The following is a 20,612-nucleotide window of genomic DNA, read 5'->3' on the forward strand; positions in this document are numbered from 1 at the left end:
TAAAGCACTTTACAACTTAAAGAGGGGTTAACTTATTTTTAATGAACCTGCTAAGTTGCTTTATAGAGTCATTAAGTTATTTTTTAAAGCTAGAGTGATAAAAAATCAGCAACACCCTCGCCGGAAATCGAACCACGGATCTCTGGAATACGCGCTCAGTGTGATGACCCCCTACACTACGAAGGCATTCTAAGAAGGCGGGAGAAATAACTTATAGCTTCAGTACTTATTCTGCACTATTCAAGAACCGACAGTTCAGGTAACTCTGTCTTGTAAAAACCTTATTTTATTCTAAACAATTATTCTTAGTTAGGGCATTATATTTAGTTTAATAATGGCAAATCTGCAGAATCACAAGCAGTGCAAATTATCACTAGATTACTAGCTTATGTTAATTAGTTCCCTCCCACAAATGTCATTTCATTAGGAAAAGATATTTAACGGAATATTATGTTTTATTTATGCAGTCAATATCTGTTGTTACAGGTTTAAAGGTCGAATAATGGATAAAGTTCATTTGCTCATGCAATTATAGTCAAGCAGTTTGCTACAAAGTAAAGTGCAACATTTCTTAACCATCCACCCTATTCGCTGAATTTGTCATCTGCGATTTACATTCTTCTCCATAAAGTAAAATATGATCATAAATGATGTAATTTTTAAAACTTTTCAGAAGTTCAAGAAAAAGATGGCGATGGAAAAGAGTATGTATTTCAATACTGTAAACCTGCATATCCCTATGAATGAACCATACGATATGACATTAAAGAAATAACATCTATAAGAGACTGAACAGTAATATTTTTGGCCTTTTTCAATATCTTTGTTGATGAACTGTGTATATATTGCCAAAAATAATTTATTTAAAGAAAAAATGGGAAAAAATCTTTAAAAATTAAAAAAAATATATATATAAAATGAATCTAAAAAATACGTGCAATGTACTGCGATTCGGACAAAAATGAATCTCAAAAAGACACATGTTTCTAGAGTTTGCAATAAGGATACGGAATATAATAGCAACGGAAACGGTATTAAGCAGTTTTTTCTTCTCACCGGAGAAATTAAGACTAATGAATTATTTATGAGATGCAAGGAAAACACATTAATATAAAGGATGTGTTAAAACCTTTGAATATCAGCAGTTCGACGCAGGTACAAATTCTCGCGTAGAGGGTGCATGAGATTTCGTGGTTTTCCCATATAAGTCCCCTCCCCGTAGAGAGCTCGAGTGCTTTCCTATAATCTAAATATTCCTAACCTTAATTATGTAAAAGTTTCAGAGCGAAACTACGGAATGAATCTAATAAAATATCATATAGGGTTTTAATGAAATTTTCCCGCCACCGCAAATATCTTCTGCGCAAACAGTTCGCGCTGGCATGTTTAATCATATTTTGTTAAACGAATTTTGGCAATTTAAAGACAGAATTTGAAAGAAAGAGACTTTCTTTAGCATATTGTGTTGTGAAATTTGTAAACAAATATCGTTATCATTCAGTACAAAGTCATTCCAGTTTTGTTGCAAAAGGTCAGCTACAGAATACCACCAAATCATGTGTACAGCTTTAGGTACTAATGTTGTATAATATGACACTGTGAGGGTTTGGTATCGAAAGTTCAAAAACGAGGACTATGGCATTCAAGAAGCAGAGTGCAATGGTCGGCCTGCTGAAGTTGATGTGGTCCGTCTGCTAGAATTTGTGGAAGAAGCGCAGCATGCAACCACTCGAGAGCTTGCTAAAGAATTAGATGCTAGTGCCATACCCATCAGTCACGCTATGCATCGCACTAACTTGACATACAAGTGCACTCGCTGGGTGCCGCATGAGATGACTCAAGCAGATAAGGACAGACGTGTTCGGGACTGCACTAATCTGCTCGAATATCAACGCAGGGACAAAGTCCTAGACTAGATGGTCAGGCGTAATGAAACATGGATTCACTTCAACAACACAGGCTGGAGAGGGTGTTGGTCTGCGCTCGGTCAGCCCGTCGGCAGCGTCGCAAAGCGCAATTTTGAGTAATAAAAAGATCATCTTTGTATCTGGAGGGATTGCTGTGGTATTCGTATTGCGGGTGTATTATCCACAAGAGTACCTGGAAGAAGGTAAAACTCTCGACTGTAAGGTGTACAGCGAGATGCTAGTTCGTGTTGATGTTGCTATCAACGAAAAACGCCGGAATGAGTTCCGGCGCAAGAAGGAAATGTTCCATCAAGATAATGCAAGACCGCATACTCAGCGGCATCGTCAAATGATTTTCTAAGAGGATGGTTGTCCAGGGAAGAAAACAGGTGGCAGTAGAACAGGCGAGTATAGTGGATAGCATATTGACTCCCAGCCAAGTCAATGAATGATATCCGTGGTCATCCGTGCTACACGCGATCTCGAATTGTAGTAAAAGTGCAGCATATCCTTGAAATTAACCAACAACTGGTACTTCTTCTGGTAATATATGCTGCACTCTTTGTACTGCTGCGAGCACAGGACCACAGTGATAGTGTAGCCCGGTGATAGTTACACGTAATGCGCCACTTGCTCACTAGTCCATCAGACACAGAGAATGTTTTTGCGTGGGTGCAGACTTGGTCTTGACTGGGGTCGTACAAAAGGCTTCATGGCGACAATCAATATCTGGCACGTTTGTAAATGTTGCACTGGACCGATATTTCGTCACTAGTGAGCATTCGTCCAAGTATAAGTATATAGCGGAGTCTAGATAACAATGATAAACAAGTTGTCACTCGTTTTTCCTTATTCGCTACTGGCAATATTTGGAAACCATCTTGCTCAACCTCTACAACTGGCACAGAGAAAGTATGACTATTTCGACGGAAACTTGGAAGCATTCACTAAGTTCACTACACATTTGATTCCAGTCCTCTTCAATGGTTACATTAAGGGCCTTGTCATCAAACACTTATGGAAGCCTACTGCGGAGTTTATTATAAAGGCTCCGAGTTTGTGACCTGAAGTTCTGGAATCAGTGCCTGTCAGTATGTTCATTCGACATGCTCCCCAAATGCCTGATGTATTTGACGAATTAATGTGGCTCACGACAGCCACCTTAAAAATCGTACAGAAAACAACTTCAAACGAGCTGCTTCGATACTTCCATTTCTTGACGGCAATGGGAAAGGTGTGACTGCTTGCTGTGTGAGCCAAAGTTGCCTGTAATAGTGCAGGTCAAGTAATCTCTAACCCTCTATTAATCTTTTTCTGGTACGTGTATCGCTTACTTTCTCTTTGATCTCTGAATCAAATGAGACGTCAAAAACGACAAGAAAATTTACTCACATTTTGCTTACATTATATTGACATTCAAGAGAAATAAATAAAGAAATATTGTGTTACATAATATTAAATGATGCCCTAAAACATGTTTGCGTACATTTAATTTCTCCCGCCAAATGAAGGCCGTCCTTTCATGTCTTCTTATCATTATCATTCAAAGGAAATAAAATGCGTGTTAATGTATCCTCAGTATTTAATTTGATTATTGAGTGACAGATCAATCAGCATATTTCTGTGTTAATTTATGCAACTTCATTGTTAATGGCCTAGATTATATATACATATCGAGCATATGTCATTCGATGTTCTTCTGAGAAATAAGCAAATGGTACAGTTGACTTGTGAATGAGATTCGTTTTCTTTTTCACGATTGTGTAGTTTGTTTCTTTCTTTGTTTGTATTTTTTTTTTTTTGTCTATTTGTGTATTTTGATTTTATTCAACCTTTAATTGCTTTTATTATTTTATAAAACGACTGAAACATACACAGATAGAAAATAGTTTTAAAATGATATAAATAAGCATTCAAAAGAGATACGGTGAGACGAATAGAAAATCATTTTCTGAGAGTAACAGATGTAAAATTATTTCGAAGCGGATCATTAGGTATTTAAAAAATATGAGCTTTTAGGCGCTGTTGCTGAAATTTCTCGTTTAAATCGTTTGCTTAAAATTCCATTTAGTCGAAGTTATATTACTTTTTTTAAATATTTAAATAAATGATATTTTAAATTCATGCAATAGTTCTAATAATGTAGTATAATAATGATAATATATTCCTAAGTATTTAATATTTGAAAGCAACAGATTTTGATCCATGATTTCATCTTCTAAAATATCTGACTAATATATTTCATATATATGATCATATCTATATCATATCTATATCTATATTTATCGATCAATATATATATATATATAAAATGTTGTATGAACTTAAATCCATTTAGTGCGAATACAAGTTATTATTACTTGCGCAATTGCTGCAAAGTTAGTTAATAATAATTTATTTCCTAAACCGTATTGATTAATTGATTATATTATCTCCTAAGTTTAATTAAAGTAGAATTATTTTAAAAGTGTGCATCCATACTGGTAAGTTATATTTTGAAAGATGTTTTGAAGTAATTTGAAAGCAAAATGTTAATAATGTTTTAACGGGGACTGGAGTTAAATCATCACGAAGAATAATATTACAATTGCAAAAGTAAAAATTAAAACATGTAATTATTGTCATTGATCGGAAATTAGTTGACTTTTCAAGGGGAACAAACCAACTCCCGTTCAATGATCAATAATTGATAGAAATACGTAAACATGAAAGTGTTGATTTTTTCGAAATTCGAATTCGAATATTTTTTTTTATTTTATGTTTTGTGACGAAATCGCGTGCGTAATTTAAAATCTGAAACCTTTCGGATTTTTTTTAGTCCAAAGGGACTTTGTCCCTAAAAGACTAAAGGACTTTTTTTTTAAATGAAGTTGTTCTGCAGAGTAAAATTCTGCGCAGTTTTTAAATTTAGCGTTTGTTCCTCCCTTCAGGCATTTTCTGGTACTTTAAAAGCCAGACGAAGGCTGGCAGCGTAGCTGCTAGTATAAGATATAGTAGCAATTAACGGAATAGATTGTTATCGATTAACTGAATATTACAATATTTGAATCCAAATTTCGTTTTATTTTAATATCCTTATCAGAACAAAGTTTCACACGCAATAGACACAATGTTCTACAACACACTAATTATTAGCCTCCAGAGAAACAAGCCGTGGTGTCGTATTTTTCAGGTACTCTGTTTTGAGGGTTTAATATTAGCAGTAAAATATACGTTTTAAACAGCTAATCTCTAATTAATAAATAACATATTTATACATTTACGAGCTTTTAAATAATATACATATTTAAGCAAATGTTATGTAACACTATCTTTCTACAATGGCAAATTTACCAACACGAAAGCATAAATCAACTTTTTTTAAAATCAAAACAAAAAAATAGAGATAAAAATAAATTAGCATAACAAAATTCGTGCCATAATAAAGAATAGTAAAATTTCTTTAGTCATGGCAAAAGAGCAGCGGAAAAAATTCTCAACAGAACTTGTTTCTGAATTACATATGGAAGAGAATCAAAATTAATTAGAAAATAATATTGAAAGAATTGATTTAAAATATTTAAATTAATTGAATGAATTAAATCAACGCAAAATAAAAAGCTTTTATTAATTTATAAAAATTATATTAATTAAAAAAAATAAAAAGCTTTTACTTAGCTTATTTTAATTTATTTTAAGATATAACAAGTTCCGATATGACTCGAAATAATTTAATAGTATAGAGATAGGACTAAAAGTCATAAAGTCCTTGATCAATAAAAAAGTAATTTAAAAACTCGAAATTAAAAAAAAATTGTTGTGAAAGTTGGGAAAGCAATATGATAAATTACACAAGTTATCAAGAAAAATACAAATATGGAATCTGAAACTATAGCAAAATAACCTAAATTCTGTAAATATGGGATTACTAAAATTCCAATATAGTGCAGTTTACTATGCCTCTTTTATAAATTACTATTTTTTAAAAACAATATTGTTTTTAAATTAATTAATTTATTCTCGGTCAAATATTAAAGAATTTTCAACGATTATTTACAGTATTTGTTTTCGAACACTTCCTTTTTTCAGATATGTTTGCAAATATCAGTTGCTAAATGCTAATAAAATCACTTTACTTTTCTTTCAGACACGCTTGTCAATCATCTATTTCAAAACCTATTTACTTTGAAAAAAAAGTTATTCAAACGTTTCTATTAGGGAAAAAATATTAAAAAAATTCTCAAAATTTACTCACATACGTATTCGGACACTTTGAATAAACATATTTAATAAAAACATGAAAATAACGGGATAGTCAATATTTCATTGGACAGCCTCTAGCTAAAATTACACTTTTCATAGCCTTTAGCATAGATTCAATAACGTTTTGTGTAAGAATGTTTCCATTTGCTCCATTATTACGTAAATTTTGGCTTCTTCTTTTCTTCAATCACCTTCGTGGTGTAGTGGTCTGCACATTGAGCCGGTATTCCAGAGGTCCGTGGTTCGATTCCGGGCGAAGGAATGCATATTTTTCATCTTGCCTGCTTCCAAAAAATACCTAATGTCTCTACAATGCATTCACAAGAAAACCTTCAAGACAAGGTTCACACGATGTAAGTGCTACGCATTCTGAAGAAAGACAAGATGAGTGTGTCCATTCCAAGGCTGGTGTAACAGCTAAGTACGACAACCCAGATTGTCGGGCACAATTTTGTGAATGGGTTCAGGAGATGAACACGTGAAACAGATTTAAGGGTAGCATTTTTTGGTCGGATGAAGCACAGGTTAACATAACAAAACTGTCAATAGCCATACTTGTGCTCACTGGGTTGAAGATAAGCCTGGCATTCCTGTTGAACAAGCTGTGAATTTGTCTGATGTAAGTGTGTGGTGTGGTCTGTCTCCTAGGGACTCATTGGGCCTTTCTGTTTTGAATGCATTGTAAGTATCTAACAATGCTTGTTGATTCCAGTTTCCCTAACCTTCGTACAAAGTACGACAATGACAGATTTTATTACCAACAAAATGGCACTCCTCCTCGATATCATAGGGATGTGCCAACATACCTGGATCAAAATGTATCAGGCCAGTAGATAGGATGTAGGGGGGGATGCAGGTGAGGCTCAGTAAAAGATGAAGTATATTGTAGTAAACTGCGTAACCTTGATGCACGTTGGGATGAATTTCAAGCTGTTGCGCAGAAATCCCATTGGGCACTTTGGTACGAAGTACAGAATCAGTCGTGACTCGTCTCAAAAATCAATCGATACTGAAGGATACCGTTTCGAACATTTACTTTAACCACCATCTGGAACATCCACTTTGACCAGTTAGTACACTTAACTTTCAAACTGGACTATAGCCTTACCTCTCCCAGAAATTTAACCTTTTAGGGTGGAAAATAAATTCTCTGTGAGAGTTCAAAGAGTGTCTACAATTTTCTGATGCACCCTGTATTCCAGCTTTCAGGAAATGGACTTATAAAGACACAAATTTATATAATTAATATTTTTTATGGTTTATTAAAGTATTAAATACTAAATTATAATTTATATTACTATGAGTTACAAACGGGCTGATTCATTCACTTCTATTGTTACACAAACCACCCAGATACGCTACCACGAAAGTTAAAAGTTATTTACTTTTGCCTCTTTATTTTACTGTTTTCCTTTTTGGTATAGACTGCTTTTGAACCTTATCATGCAGCTTATCACTGTGTTTCTTAACCGTATTCTAATATTTGGTTTCGTGTTGAAAATGGGATGGTTTTGAAAGTTTTATCTTAATTTCATTTTTATTTTTCTATGTTGCCACCATTTGTTGCAGCTATCAGCGCGTCGTTGGGTTAGGTTTCAACTGTTTTTTATTTCGTCATGGGCAAAAATTTAAGGGGTGATAAAGATGCGTATTAGGAGCGTGTTTAGGTGTTTTCTATCACCCCTTAAATGTTTGACCATTAGTTTCGAAAAACCTGCATATATATGTATGCTACCTGCTACAAGGGCAGAGACCATCTGCAAGAGTATCTCAAAAAAATAAATATACCATAAATGTAGATAAGAAGCACAGAGCAAGGGGATAACATGCTAATGCTATGGCAGCTCTGTCTTCCGATTTAATGTTAGGTGATTTTTTCTCGTGGTGTGTTTAACAAGGGTTTGTGCCTTTAGTATCCATTGAGATTCTGGAACTTCGTAACCATATCACTGGTTCTGTGGGATGAACCTGAATATAGTTGCACACACAAGAGACGTAAAGAATTAATAACATAGGTGTCTGCCGTATTAAGAAAGAACTTAAAATTAAGCATTTGTTCAATAAGGTATTTCTCTCACCTTCTCGGCATGCCTTCGTGGTGTGGTGGGCTGCACGCTGGCCGCGTATTCCAGAGGTTCGTGGCTCGATTCCCGGCGAAGGCGTTGCATATTTTTCATCTTGCGTGCTTCCAAAAATTAAGTAATGCCTCTACAATGTAAGAAGAAAAACTTATCAAATTTGCCTTTATTTCTATACATTAAAATTTAGTATATTTAAATTTTTTGCAGTTTATTTATCATAAATTTTTAAAATGCTTCTCGGAATTATGAATAACGCCGTGTATTCTGCAATCACTACATCTATGTGTAATCAGTGCGATTCACTGAAGTGGCATCACAAAAATTCCTTGCAGAGAATATATTAGCAAGGACAGGTGCATAAGCAAATTCATTCCTTAAACCAGACGTGGTTTTATTACCTTAGGTAATGGGTAATAAAATTTTGACGTTTTTTCTATAATCCTTGGTGCGGAATCATTTCGTTTTTGGTACACGCATTCTTCAGGCACGCAGAGCTATAGCACATTTTAATTACTACTTAGAGAATCAGTTATGTTTGAGGGGATTTATTTTTTGACCAACAGTTAATTTTTATTAAAGCAACTTTCTTTTCAGTCTCGTTTTCACCTATGCTTTCCTGCCAGAATACTAATCACCTAGCATGCATGTATTTTAACGAAATACAAAGAAGTGCTGCTTAAGGGAAGGTTTTGGAAGGTGATTTTAGAGCGTGTTATGCCTGCTTGAAGGCCACTTGTTATTTTGCGTTACTAGCGATTTCATTCTGTAGCATTGAGTGCTTCTAGTCATAAGTTATGTTTCCGCTGGCTTCTACGTGTCAGAGTCTTCTTGCACGTTAAATTATCCCCTTAGCCGTTAAGCTAACTTAATACATTTTATTTTAAGTTCAATTTTACCTGTTTGAGTTAAGCCAGAAGGGTTGTCTTTATGTAACCCCAGGTGACGCAATCTCTGCAACTTTATTGATTGAATAAAGGGTTCATTATACCCTTCTTCTGACTTTTCTGTTGTAATGGAATAATTCTTCACAATCTTTTACAGAACTGGTTAGTTTATGTTACCTAAGGGAAAGAGACTCTCCATATATATAATTAAGATGACCAGTTAAAGAAAAGGATCTCTGGAACAATCTAATCCAGCAGTTGTTCAATTTGTTTTCAAATTTCTCATGCCCTTAATTTGGAAAAATAAGTAAAAGTATTCGTATTAGTTAACAAATTATGATTCTGCAATAGATCCGCTATTTTAATTAAATGAAAACTATAAATGTTTGGTTTTTATATCGCATTTGTCTGCATCTTATCTGTAGCTCGGCGTCTTATTATTTCAAGTTTACTTGTTTCAAGTGTAATAGTTTTTATCCTACTAATTCGGTTATGCTTAAAATTTTGAATTTTTATATATGCATATACCGAGCAAGTCAGAAGTCATGCACATGAAAACTTCAAAAATTGTAGAAGTTTCAAAATGGACATTAATGGCAAATTAATTCAAAGAAAGACACTTCAATACTGTAACAAATAATATAAGACTCGAAATTCCAGTTGAAGTTTACGCTGTTAGCTTTAAAACCCATTTGTTGGGTGAAAGGTGGAAATGAATTTACCCAAGCAGACTGAATCTTCATGACTGATCATTATTTTGCAATATTTATATTTGATTGCACAGACATTTTTCTCTCATTTTCTAATGGTGATTTCAACAATTTATTCCTGGCTTTGTTCATTTTTACCGAAATCAGCTAACGGAAGAGATGGGCAGCCTCTTTGTTTCCTATGCTGAATGCATTATAGCTGAACTTATTGAAATGCTGAAACTTATTGAAATTTTGTAACCAAACAGAAAATCATTGTCATGTCAGGAGATTTTGGCAAGATTTTTCTGAATTCTTTAACAACCTTTCTGTAAGAATGCATTACGAAAACTTGAGAAAACTCATCTTCATCGTGCACCAAACCAATGGTTTTTAAATCTGACAGCGTGTCTTATTTCAGTTTTTAATTTCACAAATTTTGGAATTATTTTGAGAATATGAAGAACTTATTCGTTACAAAATAATCAAATTGTTGATTTTTGTACTCACAAATTTAATTTCCAAAGCTCTGCTGAAATGATTTTCCCCAAATTTTGATTTTAGACTTTGTTCAGTTTGTGATATTTTTGTGATGCGGGATGAATTTGGAAACAGTTTGGATTTCAGTTTGAAATAACTCAGCATTTTTGCTTTTAAATAATGGATAGGAATGGTTTTGCGCTTTATGATTTCCATAAAGTGATCCTTTATTTTTTGTTTAACTTTGTCAGATTTTGTTTGCAACAAGTCTATTTTGGATTCATCAAAACATGTTGATGGTATACTGCTGTTATTTTAAATATAAAACTAAATTTATTGTTCAGAATGAAATTAATTTTCCGTAATTTATTTCAAATCAGAATTCTTTCCAACATCTGAAATTATTTTATATTTCACTGATTCTGACATGACCTTTTCCGCAATTTATTTCAAATCAGAATGCTTTCCAACATGGGAAATTATTTTTTATTTCACTAATTTTGATATAACTGGCCACATTTTTTTATTTTTATATAGCAATTGGGTAGTAAATATGATGCATAAATATTCACATTAAAATGTGGCGGACAAATGCATGCTTAACTAAACTTTGCACGCTTAATATTTGTAGTTTTTTCGTTCCTGAAGATGCTTGAAACTCTACACATATTTCCAGATGTCTTCAGCGCAAAAGAAATGCAAAATATGTCTGAAAAGTGAATGAAAAACCTGTCATTCAGAAATATACTGAGTGAGATATTTTTCCGGCCTACATTGTGACACATGCATTGTTTTAGAAACCTAGCAACAAGAAGTCACACTTGCTGCAATTCGCAAATACCATACAACTCCCGAAGTCTGACCTTTCCGTAACTCAGTTACGGTTATGACGACACTTTTAATGGAGGTCACTCTTTGGGTTGTGGTCCGCAAATGTGGTAATCCTTTTCCTTCCCTGATATCCTTCACTGAATCTGCAACTTTCACCTCGAATTTCCTCTCTATGACCCCATGACTGCCCAAGGGAGGGGTTGGAATTGACCTAAAGCAAAGATCACGTGATTTTTTTTAAAAGCTCTACGTTTGACATTTATTTTTCTCTATTTCATGGAAATCTGGTTTAGTTACCGGTTCATTTTCATAACCCTTTGTTTCAGAACTAGAGGTGTCGTCGAAGTATTCAGGTAATGTATGCGTGTATTGTGAACGCCCTGTTATGCGTATTCGAATCGCCTTCGGTGTCAAGGGTAATTAATGAAAAAAATGGAAAGGGAAAGTATTCAGCCTATTTTCACTCCAACTGTCGATCCAAAAGAGCGGGGAATTTTAAGAATTTTCTTTAAATAAAATTATTTTGCATATTCATGACTTGTGAATGGGAGTATGCCAAATCTTCCTATTTTAGAAGAAGCATCCTCATGTTTGTTATTTGTTTAACATAGTAACAGAATGTTACAATTAGAATACAACTCGAGACAAATGAATATCATTTTACTTAATTACGCTCGAACCTATTTCCACTTTTTATCATATTCACATACTTAATTAAATATAATTAAATTATATTATTTTCCGTACGTATATGAATGCACCTTATAAGAAATATTAAAATCTTATTGTTTTTATTTAGGTTGAATCTGAAATTAATACATAGCAAATAATTACATTATTTTGCTTCATAGATCAACATCTGTGTAATTTTTAAACGGCAGCTTTTTAAAATAATTATTGTTCATTTTTTTACACATTTCATCATTACATTTTTCTTGATTTTCCTAACCAGAAAATTAAAAAAAAAAAAAAAAAATTATGGCAGACTGTATAGAATCTGCAATTATTTTATAAATTAGTTTTGTTCATTTCAATCTTAATACGTTTTAAAACATTTCAGTCAAAATCTTACATTTTCTTAGCGTCACTAATGTTAGTTTCGAATTTTTCATATCGCTGCATTCGCAGTTATCTGCACTCTTCTGAAAAGAAAGAATTTAAAAGTTATTGAAATACTCTTTGAAGATTGTGATAGAAAATACGAATTGATTATAGACACACTCATTTTCAGTAAGCTTGAATTTCCTAAATAATACATGATTAATAATTGCCCCCACATTTAATTAAATTTTAATAATACATTCAATAAAATTTCTAATCAGAAAGTACAACATAAGAGTAGTCCAAGAAAACATTTTGCTTCTTTTCAGTTATAAAACATACGTTTATTATTTTAACTATTTTGGTTTCAAAAGAACTCAAATAGTCAAAAGTCTTATTTGAGAAATTTAAAAAATAGCCATCTTTTAAGCTATTGTAGATTTAATCTCATATTTAATGGTAAATCTTCTGTTACGATTATTTTTCATAATTAATCCATGCAAGAAAAAGGTTGTTATGTTCTTTATATTATTACCCGTTTATTTTAATAAACGGGTTTTAAGATGCATAAGATGCAGAACGTGCATCTTAAAATATTTTAAGATGCACGTTCTGCATTAACCAAATACATTTAATATGAAGTAATTAATATAAGTGTGGGTATGACATCAACTAGAATTAATACAATAAATAAACATTTTCATGTAAGAAATGTACGCTTAAAAAATTACTTTGCTCTAGTGCGCCAAAAAAACCAACATAAATGACCGTTAACATCTTTAGAATTTCTAAACTATCGCCGTTGCCAATTTAAAAAAAGGTATTTCTTAAAAAATGCGTGTATTCCATTTATTCGTAAATGCTTTATTATTCTCGCATAAATATATTTACTAAGGGCAGATAATCCAAAATATAATGATTAATGGAATCCTTTTATAAATAAAGTGCTTGTTAAGAATATTGGATATCATATATTTCGCTAAGTTTGAATAAAAATGATGAATAGTTGCTGAAAGTTCTTCACCTATTTACTCTTTGATTACATTGAGGGCCACTCCCTTCATTCTCAAGAAATGCGTCAACTGTAATCCTGCTGGAGGGGCACACTAAATAGTGAGCATTAACAACAATTAAGTGTATAATATCAAAGTTGACCATTTCCATTGATTTAGCCTCTCAAAATTCGACCAGCCGAAAAAATGGCTTATTTAGCCTGAAGTACAACAGTCGAGGAAAGGGACTAACTTTAATACAAATTTAGTAATCTTAGGTCAGCAATTCAGGTTTATTTCAATTTTGTATGACAAATAATTCTTATTACACTGCGCTTATTCTTCGATGTAGAACTAAGATCTTCATTTATAATATTTTGAAATTTTGAAATGTTTCCATAAATTCGAAAAATGTCAGTTAATAAATTTCATGAAAAATATTTTTACATATAAATTTGTTAGAAAATAAAAAAATGTCAGAGATAAATAAGAAAATATGGCAACGCAGTTCTATATGTTATGATAAAAATTCAATTGCTTTTTACTTCCTTGTACTTAGTAAAAAGGAAGTATTGTAATCGCGAAAAGTTTCATGCAGCATATTTCAACGAAAATATCCACTTTGACCGCTATCGAATGCAATTTAACGATGTTTTTGCGTGATACCTGTACGTAAGGACAGAATAAAAGAATCGTTTCCTCCAAAAAAATTATAAAACTGCTTTAAAATTAATTCTGAAGAGAATTTTTCTTCGCGTCTGTACGAACGTATGTATGTACGTGCGTACGTACGTACGTATCTCGCATAACTCAAAAACGAGTAGCCTCAGAACGTTCATTTTTTTTTCATTTTCAGCGTAGAGAAACTCTTTAAATTTATGTAAAACTTGTTTAAACTCGGTAGCTTCAGTGAGTCATTTTATCTTTATCTTCTTTTCCAAAATGCTTGCAAATGAAAATCTGAAATTAACCCTGAAATTCTTGAAATCTTATAGTAATAAACTCACGTAAACGTAAAAAAAATAACATTTGTTAATATTGCGAGTTAAAGCCCTATGTGGAACTTTACTACATTACTATGCTGCCAGATTTATAATCTAAACAGAGTGTAATATAAATGAAAAACAGAGTATATTCTTATAAATGAAAAACAGAGTATATTCATCTCATAACATTTTTCCCAACAATCAATACGGGAAATATATCGTTCTAAAATGTCGATTAAAGCAAATTTCGTCGATTAAAGTCGATCGAAAATGTCGATTAAAGGTTTCGCGGAAAATGGCGGAAGTAGGAATAAATATTTTATTTACAGAAGGCTTCATTCGGAAATAAACATGGCGAACGATACTGTGGGAATGATAAATCGAGTCTTTGTTGCATATGTTTTAGACCTTTTGGAACTTTATTGGTTGTTCTTGGACTTTATTGGACGAGTTAGACTATAATCTTAAGTTTTCAGATTGCATTTTTAATTATTATCTTTATTTATTTTTAAATAGTTAATTTGTGGTTATTTTATTTTTATAGTACATAATTATTTATTTTATTTGTTATAGAATTTTTGTCGTCTCTGCTCATCGGCAGAAATCTTCTGCACAGCTATATAGTTCGTCGCTCAGCGCAATCCTGCACGGAAGAAATGCAAATTTCTATTTCTAACACCAGTAAATAATAAATAAAAAAAAACTAAATTATTTTTTAATAAAAATTTCTTGTGAATGAAAGTGAGCTATTAAAATTCACGGCACGATAAGCTTTTTACGTCAAAATCTGATTAAAATTCTGTTTTACTGGATATCGACGGAAGATTCAAACGAATTCTCCTTTATTATAAACAATCATACTTTCACTAGAATCTGAATTCGCTGCTGGTTCAATTCATGGGGAGGAAAAGACGAGCCTAAAAATTCCAAAGTAGTACATTTTATTATATGCGTAAAAGCATTAAAATAAAAGGAAATTGATCCTATGTTTTTAAATTGCAATATTTATAATCAGAATTTAAACTTTTATTTTAAATTCTAAAGATTCTAATTCAAATTAAAAACTTAAAACCATTTTTTACAAATTTATAATTGAAAATTTTAATTTAATATAGCATTATCTAAAGCATATATAGAGAGGAAAACCTCGCTATGACGACTATCGTTGATTCGCTTTGATCTGCTGCAGCGGTGGTTGTCTTGGAGACCATGACTATTAGTGATGTTATTTAACTATGTTTTTTATTATAAATACTGGTGACAATCAGAGATGGTCGTCTGCGGGGAGTCATAGCCAAGAAAGTTTCACCGTAAAGAATATATTTGAGAAAAGCATAAAAAATTACAGAATTCTGTAGAAAATTTGATATAGAGTTTATATATGAATAAAGAAAATCCTAATTACATATATATATATATATATATATGTTTCATAAGAATAAATTGAATTTAAATAAAAAAATTAAATTTAAATACAAATTTAATATAAACTAAAGAAGACCTTTGTGGTCAAGAATTTTGCTCATTAGAATATTCTTTTTACCTTATATATATGTATATATATGTGTGTGTTATTTTATAATGTTATATATTAATATAGCATGGTTCGCGAATTAATAGGATGTAAGTATATGATAAAACCTATCATAACTTGATGTGCAGTTGAGAAATGCGGCATTTTTTTCCAAACTCTGGGAAGTGCTTCAAGGAGGTGCTTCAGGGCAGGGCGCGGTCAAGCGGAACAATTATTGATAACCCATTGATCAAGAACGCCTAGGCGGTGCCTGACCTGCTCGCAAAGAAAGCTGGAAGGCAAGGAAAAAAAAAGACCTGAAACTGTATACCACACGCTATTTTTTTTCTTTATTTAGTTAGGGTGGTATTTTCTCTTTCAGTAGAATCATTTGAATTTGTTTTGACTTTCAAAACTTTTTTTTTTATTTATTCTGCTCAACATACAAACTTGTTTATTTATTTATTCTGCTCAACTAGTATAAATACGATCAGATCGCTTTCGATTTCACATTCATTCCTCCAGTCGATTCTAGTGCGTTGGGAATAATTCAACAACACTTATAGCCATGATCGCAAAGGTACGTTGAGCTTCTTTGGATAATTCTTTGATCTAGGACTTCTATGGAAGAAATACATTAACGCGGAAAGCGTTTCTGAAGAAAGAGTTTATTGCTTCTTAAGATTTGATATGCTTTCATGATATATGAAGGTTTTACCCTATTATTTTATGGTTTCTTACTTAAAATATAAACGTAAAAGTTTAGAAATTATCACCCTCATACTAAAAATTGACAAAAGAGGTACAGTAATCTGTTTACTGAAGAGTTCGTTGAGTTTTTCCTGGACAGTAAATCTAACGTACGGTTTTTTTGTAGAATATTGCTTTCTTTCTGTAATACGAGTACGCAATAACAGTGAAGCCAAACAGGAAAAATGCATTATTAAAAATTGAAAGCATTTTCTTTCTGAATCTAGGTACTTCGAAATTTAATTCCGTATGGAAATTACAGTTACTTATATACCAGAAGTTAGTTTTCTGCAATGATTATTCCTTAACCTAATTTTATCTTTTATCATGTTGCTGTTGAAAGTTTTTTAATCTTCACTATTTTAATATAGGAAACATTATTATGCTTTCTACAGCTCAATAAACAGTTAATTTCTGTTATCCCCTTTTTAAAATTTAAGCACATTTATAACATTATTTGACGCTTTATTTAAAACTCATTCTTTCAAATGTTTGCAGTTTTATTACATATTATTTTTTATTTTCGAACGAGTCTGCGAATTTTACCTCGGTTGTAGCAAGCATGTCATTTCTTTTGCTTGATTTTTTTAATTAAGGAGAGAGCACCTTTTTTAAGATAGCCATAATGAAATTTAAGTGATAAATGTTTGAAGCATATTGCCAGAAGTTTATTTTCTTCAGCACTTCTTCAAGCCAAATTTGAATTATTTAATTTTTTTTTTTTAATTTAAAATAAATTTTTATGGGGTAAGAATACTCTTGACTACTTAAACTACAGAGTGTTTGAGCACCTGAATTAAGATCTTGTTTTTGGAAGTCTTCATGTCTTCATGTTATAATTTAGCGTACGAAATTTTATTATATGACTTGCACTTTACTTTGCTTTTTGTTTTCTTGCAGGTTATCCTTGTTGCAGCTCTTGCTGCTGTGTGTCTCGCCCAGCACTATGGAGCACCAGCTCATGGTTACGCTCAACCAGAGCATTACCCAGTAAGTAACAGTAATATTTATATTTTTGTACATTAAAAACAAAGTTGTTAATATTGGTTTCTTATAAAATAATAGATGAAATGTGCGAAAACACGACAGAAACAAAAAATAATAGTTTTTTCTTACTGTACAATATGTAGCTGTCAATATTTTTCAGACTTTCAGTTAAACTATTATTATTTATGTCGAACTTTCCCGTTTAAACGTAATCAGCTTTACAAATCCACAGACAAAACAATGAACCGTATAGAGATAAAAGGTATTTCTAACTGATCTAAAGTAACACAAACAAAATTGTAAAATTTAAGCTGACAGTAAAACTACTTTAAGTAACTGCAAAACTGAAAATACAACAAATACTATTGATAATTAATAAGTTCTCTAAATGTTAAAATATGGTTATTTAATTTTCACATTTAACTAAAAATACTTTTGGTGAATTTTACTTAACGTTAATTTATATTACGAGCATTTATGTTTTCTGGAAAGAATAACTGCATTTAGAAAAAGAAGAATGAGCAGGAAAAAACAAGTAAATAATTAATTGTTAATTCAAAATAAATCTGCGCGTTACAATTGATTCTCAAATTATACTACAAAAAGTATTATACTATATAAAGTATACAGAAGTTAATTCTAAAACTTGTCTTTATGGATGAAATATTTCGAATGACATGGATATTTATGCTCATTTAAATATAATAGTTTAAAGTATAATCTAAAATGCATAGCTGCTTCATACCACTTTATATCAGTCAAACCAATAATATGATATTCTTGACTTTTGAAATTATATGCGAATTATTTTGATAGAATAAATGCGTTCCATTTTACGATATGCATTACAAATTTAAACTTTAAACTTAATTTTAGTGAAAGGTTTTTAATTAAATTAAAGAAATATAAAATTTTGAAGTATTATGTTTTAATTTAGTTTATTTTACCGTCTGAAAAATAATTGATAATTGATGAAAATACACAGAAGAGTCATCTTTTTTATTTCCTTGTACGAAGTAAAGAAAGTATTATAATCGCGAAAAATTTCAGGCGTCATATTACAACGAAATTATCCATTTTGACTGCTTTCGGATCCATTTGAACGTTGTTTTTGCGTGACATCTGTACGTACGGACGGAACAAAGGACTCTTTTTTCCTAAAACGGATTGTAAAATGAATTTAAATGGATTTAGAAGAGACTTTTTTTCGTGACGTCTGTACGTACGTACGTATGCATGTATGTACGTATATCGCATTGCTCAAAACCGAGTACCCCCAGAACGTTAAAATTTTGTATATGGGACTACTATAACATAGAGTTCTGCACCTTGCGTTTTGGTTGCAATCAGAAGCATCAAAAGCATGTAAATATATATATATATATATATATGTGTGTGTGTGTATCTAATCTACTCTGTTGCCCGGTTCAGTGAGCTAGGTTTTTTTTATTATTATATGTTGTTAAACTGAGCATTTTGTGCTTTAAAAGTGATTGAATTTTGTTATTCTTATGTTCCGGTTAAGGTTTTTATGTCTTTAGTTCACGTATATGCAATAAATGTAGAATTATCAACAATATAAAAGTTGCTTAAGTTCTACTAAGCCTAATGAAGCCGAAATTTGTTTTACATTTGAAACTCTTAGTAGGATAGTTAACGGAGTCATTTTGTGCACCAACTTCAGAGTCTTTTTGCGGAGTGGAACCAAAATTAAACTTTCAAATTTGTGCCCACAAAAAATCTGTCTTCTTGCCCGTTGGCTTAATTGCTTATTTTCGCCTAGAAACTCTAATTTTAATTGTAAAAATGTTTTTTAACTGATTTGAACTGTATTTGGCGTTTTATGTTTCTTTTTTCTTTGTATTTTAAAAATTTAATGAATATATTTTCATTTTTTATGTATTTTTGCTTTGCCGCGGAGTGAGAACTGAATTAATTGAATGAGAAATCTCTCTCTAATGAAATTCGAGGAAATAAGTTTAAATGAAATTAAGAATAACATATTTATGTAATAGCTTATCAGTGCTAAATGTAAGTTTTTATAATTTGTCTGTTATCTTAAAGTAACATTTTTACATTCAAAATATAGTTTATTTTAGTAATAACTTATTGATGCTCTTTAAAAGTTGTAATTATTACTAAAATGAAGCAAAATTACTATATAAATAAACTAAAAAGAACCTTCAGAAGAATAATTTTAAAAAGAATAATTATTTATTAAACCAAAAGAAAGGAATTTAAAAATAACAAAAACGTTTCCCTGCAAAGTCAATACAAATATGCTCTGTTTAAAAGTTACATTTAGCTGCAATAATATTCTAGATGTGCGAAGAATTCGCTGATACAAAAACAAGAGCTTTAACATCTTTAAATAATGTTACATTTTAAATTTTGAAATAAACATGAATAGAAACAAGCAATAAAAATACTACATGAACGTCTGTAATCACTGTTTGCTTTTGAACTGTAAAATTAGCTGCGTAGGGTTCACTGGTAAGAATAAAGCATACAATACCTCTAAAAGTTTGAAGCTCCGCTTTCGATAATTTCTTTTTTATTCACTAATGTAAACAGATGTTAAAAACTAGGCCATTCTTTTCAAAGAAGCATATTATTCTAAATAAAAGTGTACGATAACAAACAAATGTGAGCTATCCTCTTCTGTCTCTATCTTATTAGGGCAATGTATAAATAAAAGCACCCACGCACTTTCAAAAAAAGTTATAGATAGTTTTGTCTGACAAATTTTCCTTCAGTCAAGTTTATGTAAAATAATACTTACATTTGCTTCTAATGTACGAATTAGTCAGCAAAGAATAAAAGTCAAAGAATAATTACCATCTTAATTTACCTTTTTCCAGCCCCAACCCTATGATTTTGGATATGAAACCAACGATGATTACGGCACCGTCACCTTCCGCAAGGAAAGCGGAGATGGACACGGAAGAGTACAAGGCAGCTACGGATACAAAGTAAGTTTATTTTTTCCCATGTTTTAAAAGAAAGAGAATCATGAACAAGTATAATTTCGTAACTTCATATCTCCATCAGATGCATATACTCATAGACCCATCCTCAACCTTAAAATATGTAAATATCTGACGCAAATTTAACATCTCATAGAACCTTATCTGATACATACATCATTCATTTTTTAAGTCCCTTTTTCATATACTTCGTATGTTTTGAAATAAGTGCTTTATTAAACGTCCATGTTTTGTACTTTAAG

The 20,612-nt window shown here is 31.5% G+C and overlaps 1 protein-coding gene across 2 annotated transcripts in view; it reads left to right on the forward strand.

Moving 5' to 3' along the window:
• The window catches only part of LOC118193240 (cuticle protein 10.9-like), a 153,578-nt gene that overhangs the window by 127,326 nt on the left and 5,640 nt on the right, over positions 1-20,612 (forward strand). The window contains exons 1-3 of one of the 2 annotated variants that reach the window (XM_085824211.1): positions 16,078-16,226; positions 17,297-17,386; positions 20,245-20,355. In XM_085824211.1, coding sequence (XP_085680337.1) covers positions 16,215-16,226; positions 17,297-17,386; positions 20,245-20,355 — 213 coding nt within the window. In that variant the 5' untranslated portion in view covers positions 16,078-16,214. Of the gene's footprint in view, positions 1-16,077; positions 16,227-17,296; positions 17,387-20,244; positions 20,356-20,612 lie in introns of those variants that run through there. The other variant, XM_085824210.1, reaches the window with a different exon arrangement.

Source organism: Stegodyphus dumicola, chromosome 9, assembly GCF_044657685.1.
Source record: "Stegodyphus dumicola isolate Sdum_Otavi_A_Nest chromosome 9, ASM4465768v1".
In the NCBI taxonomy this organism is placed as follows: Eukaryota; Metazoa; Arthropoda; class Arachnida; order Araneae; family Eresidae; genus Stegodyphus; species Stegodyphus dumicola.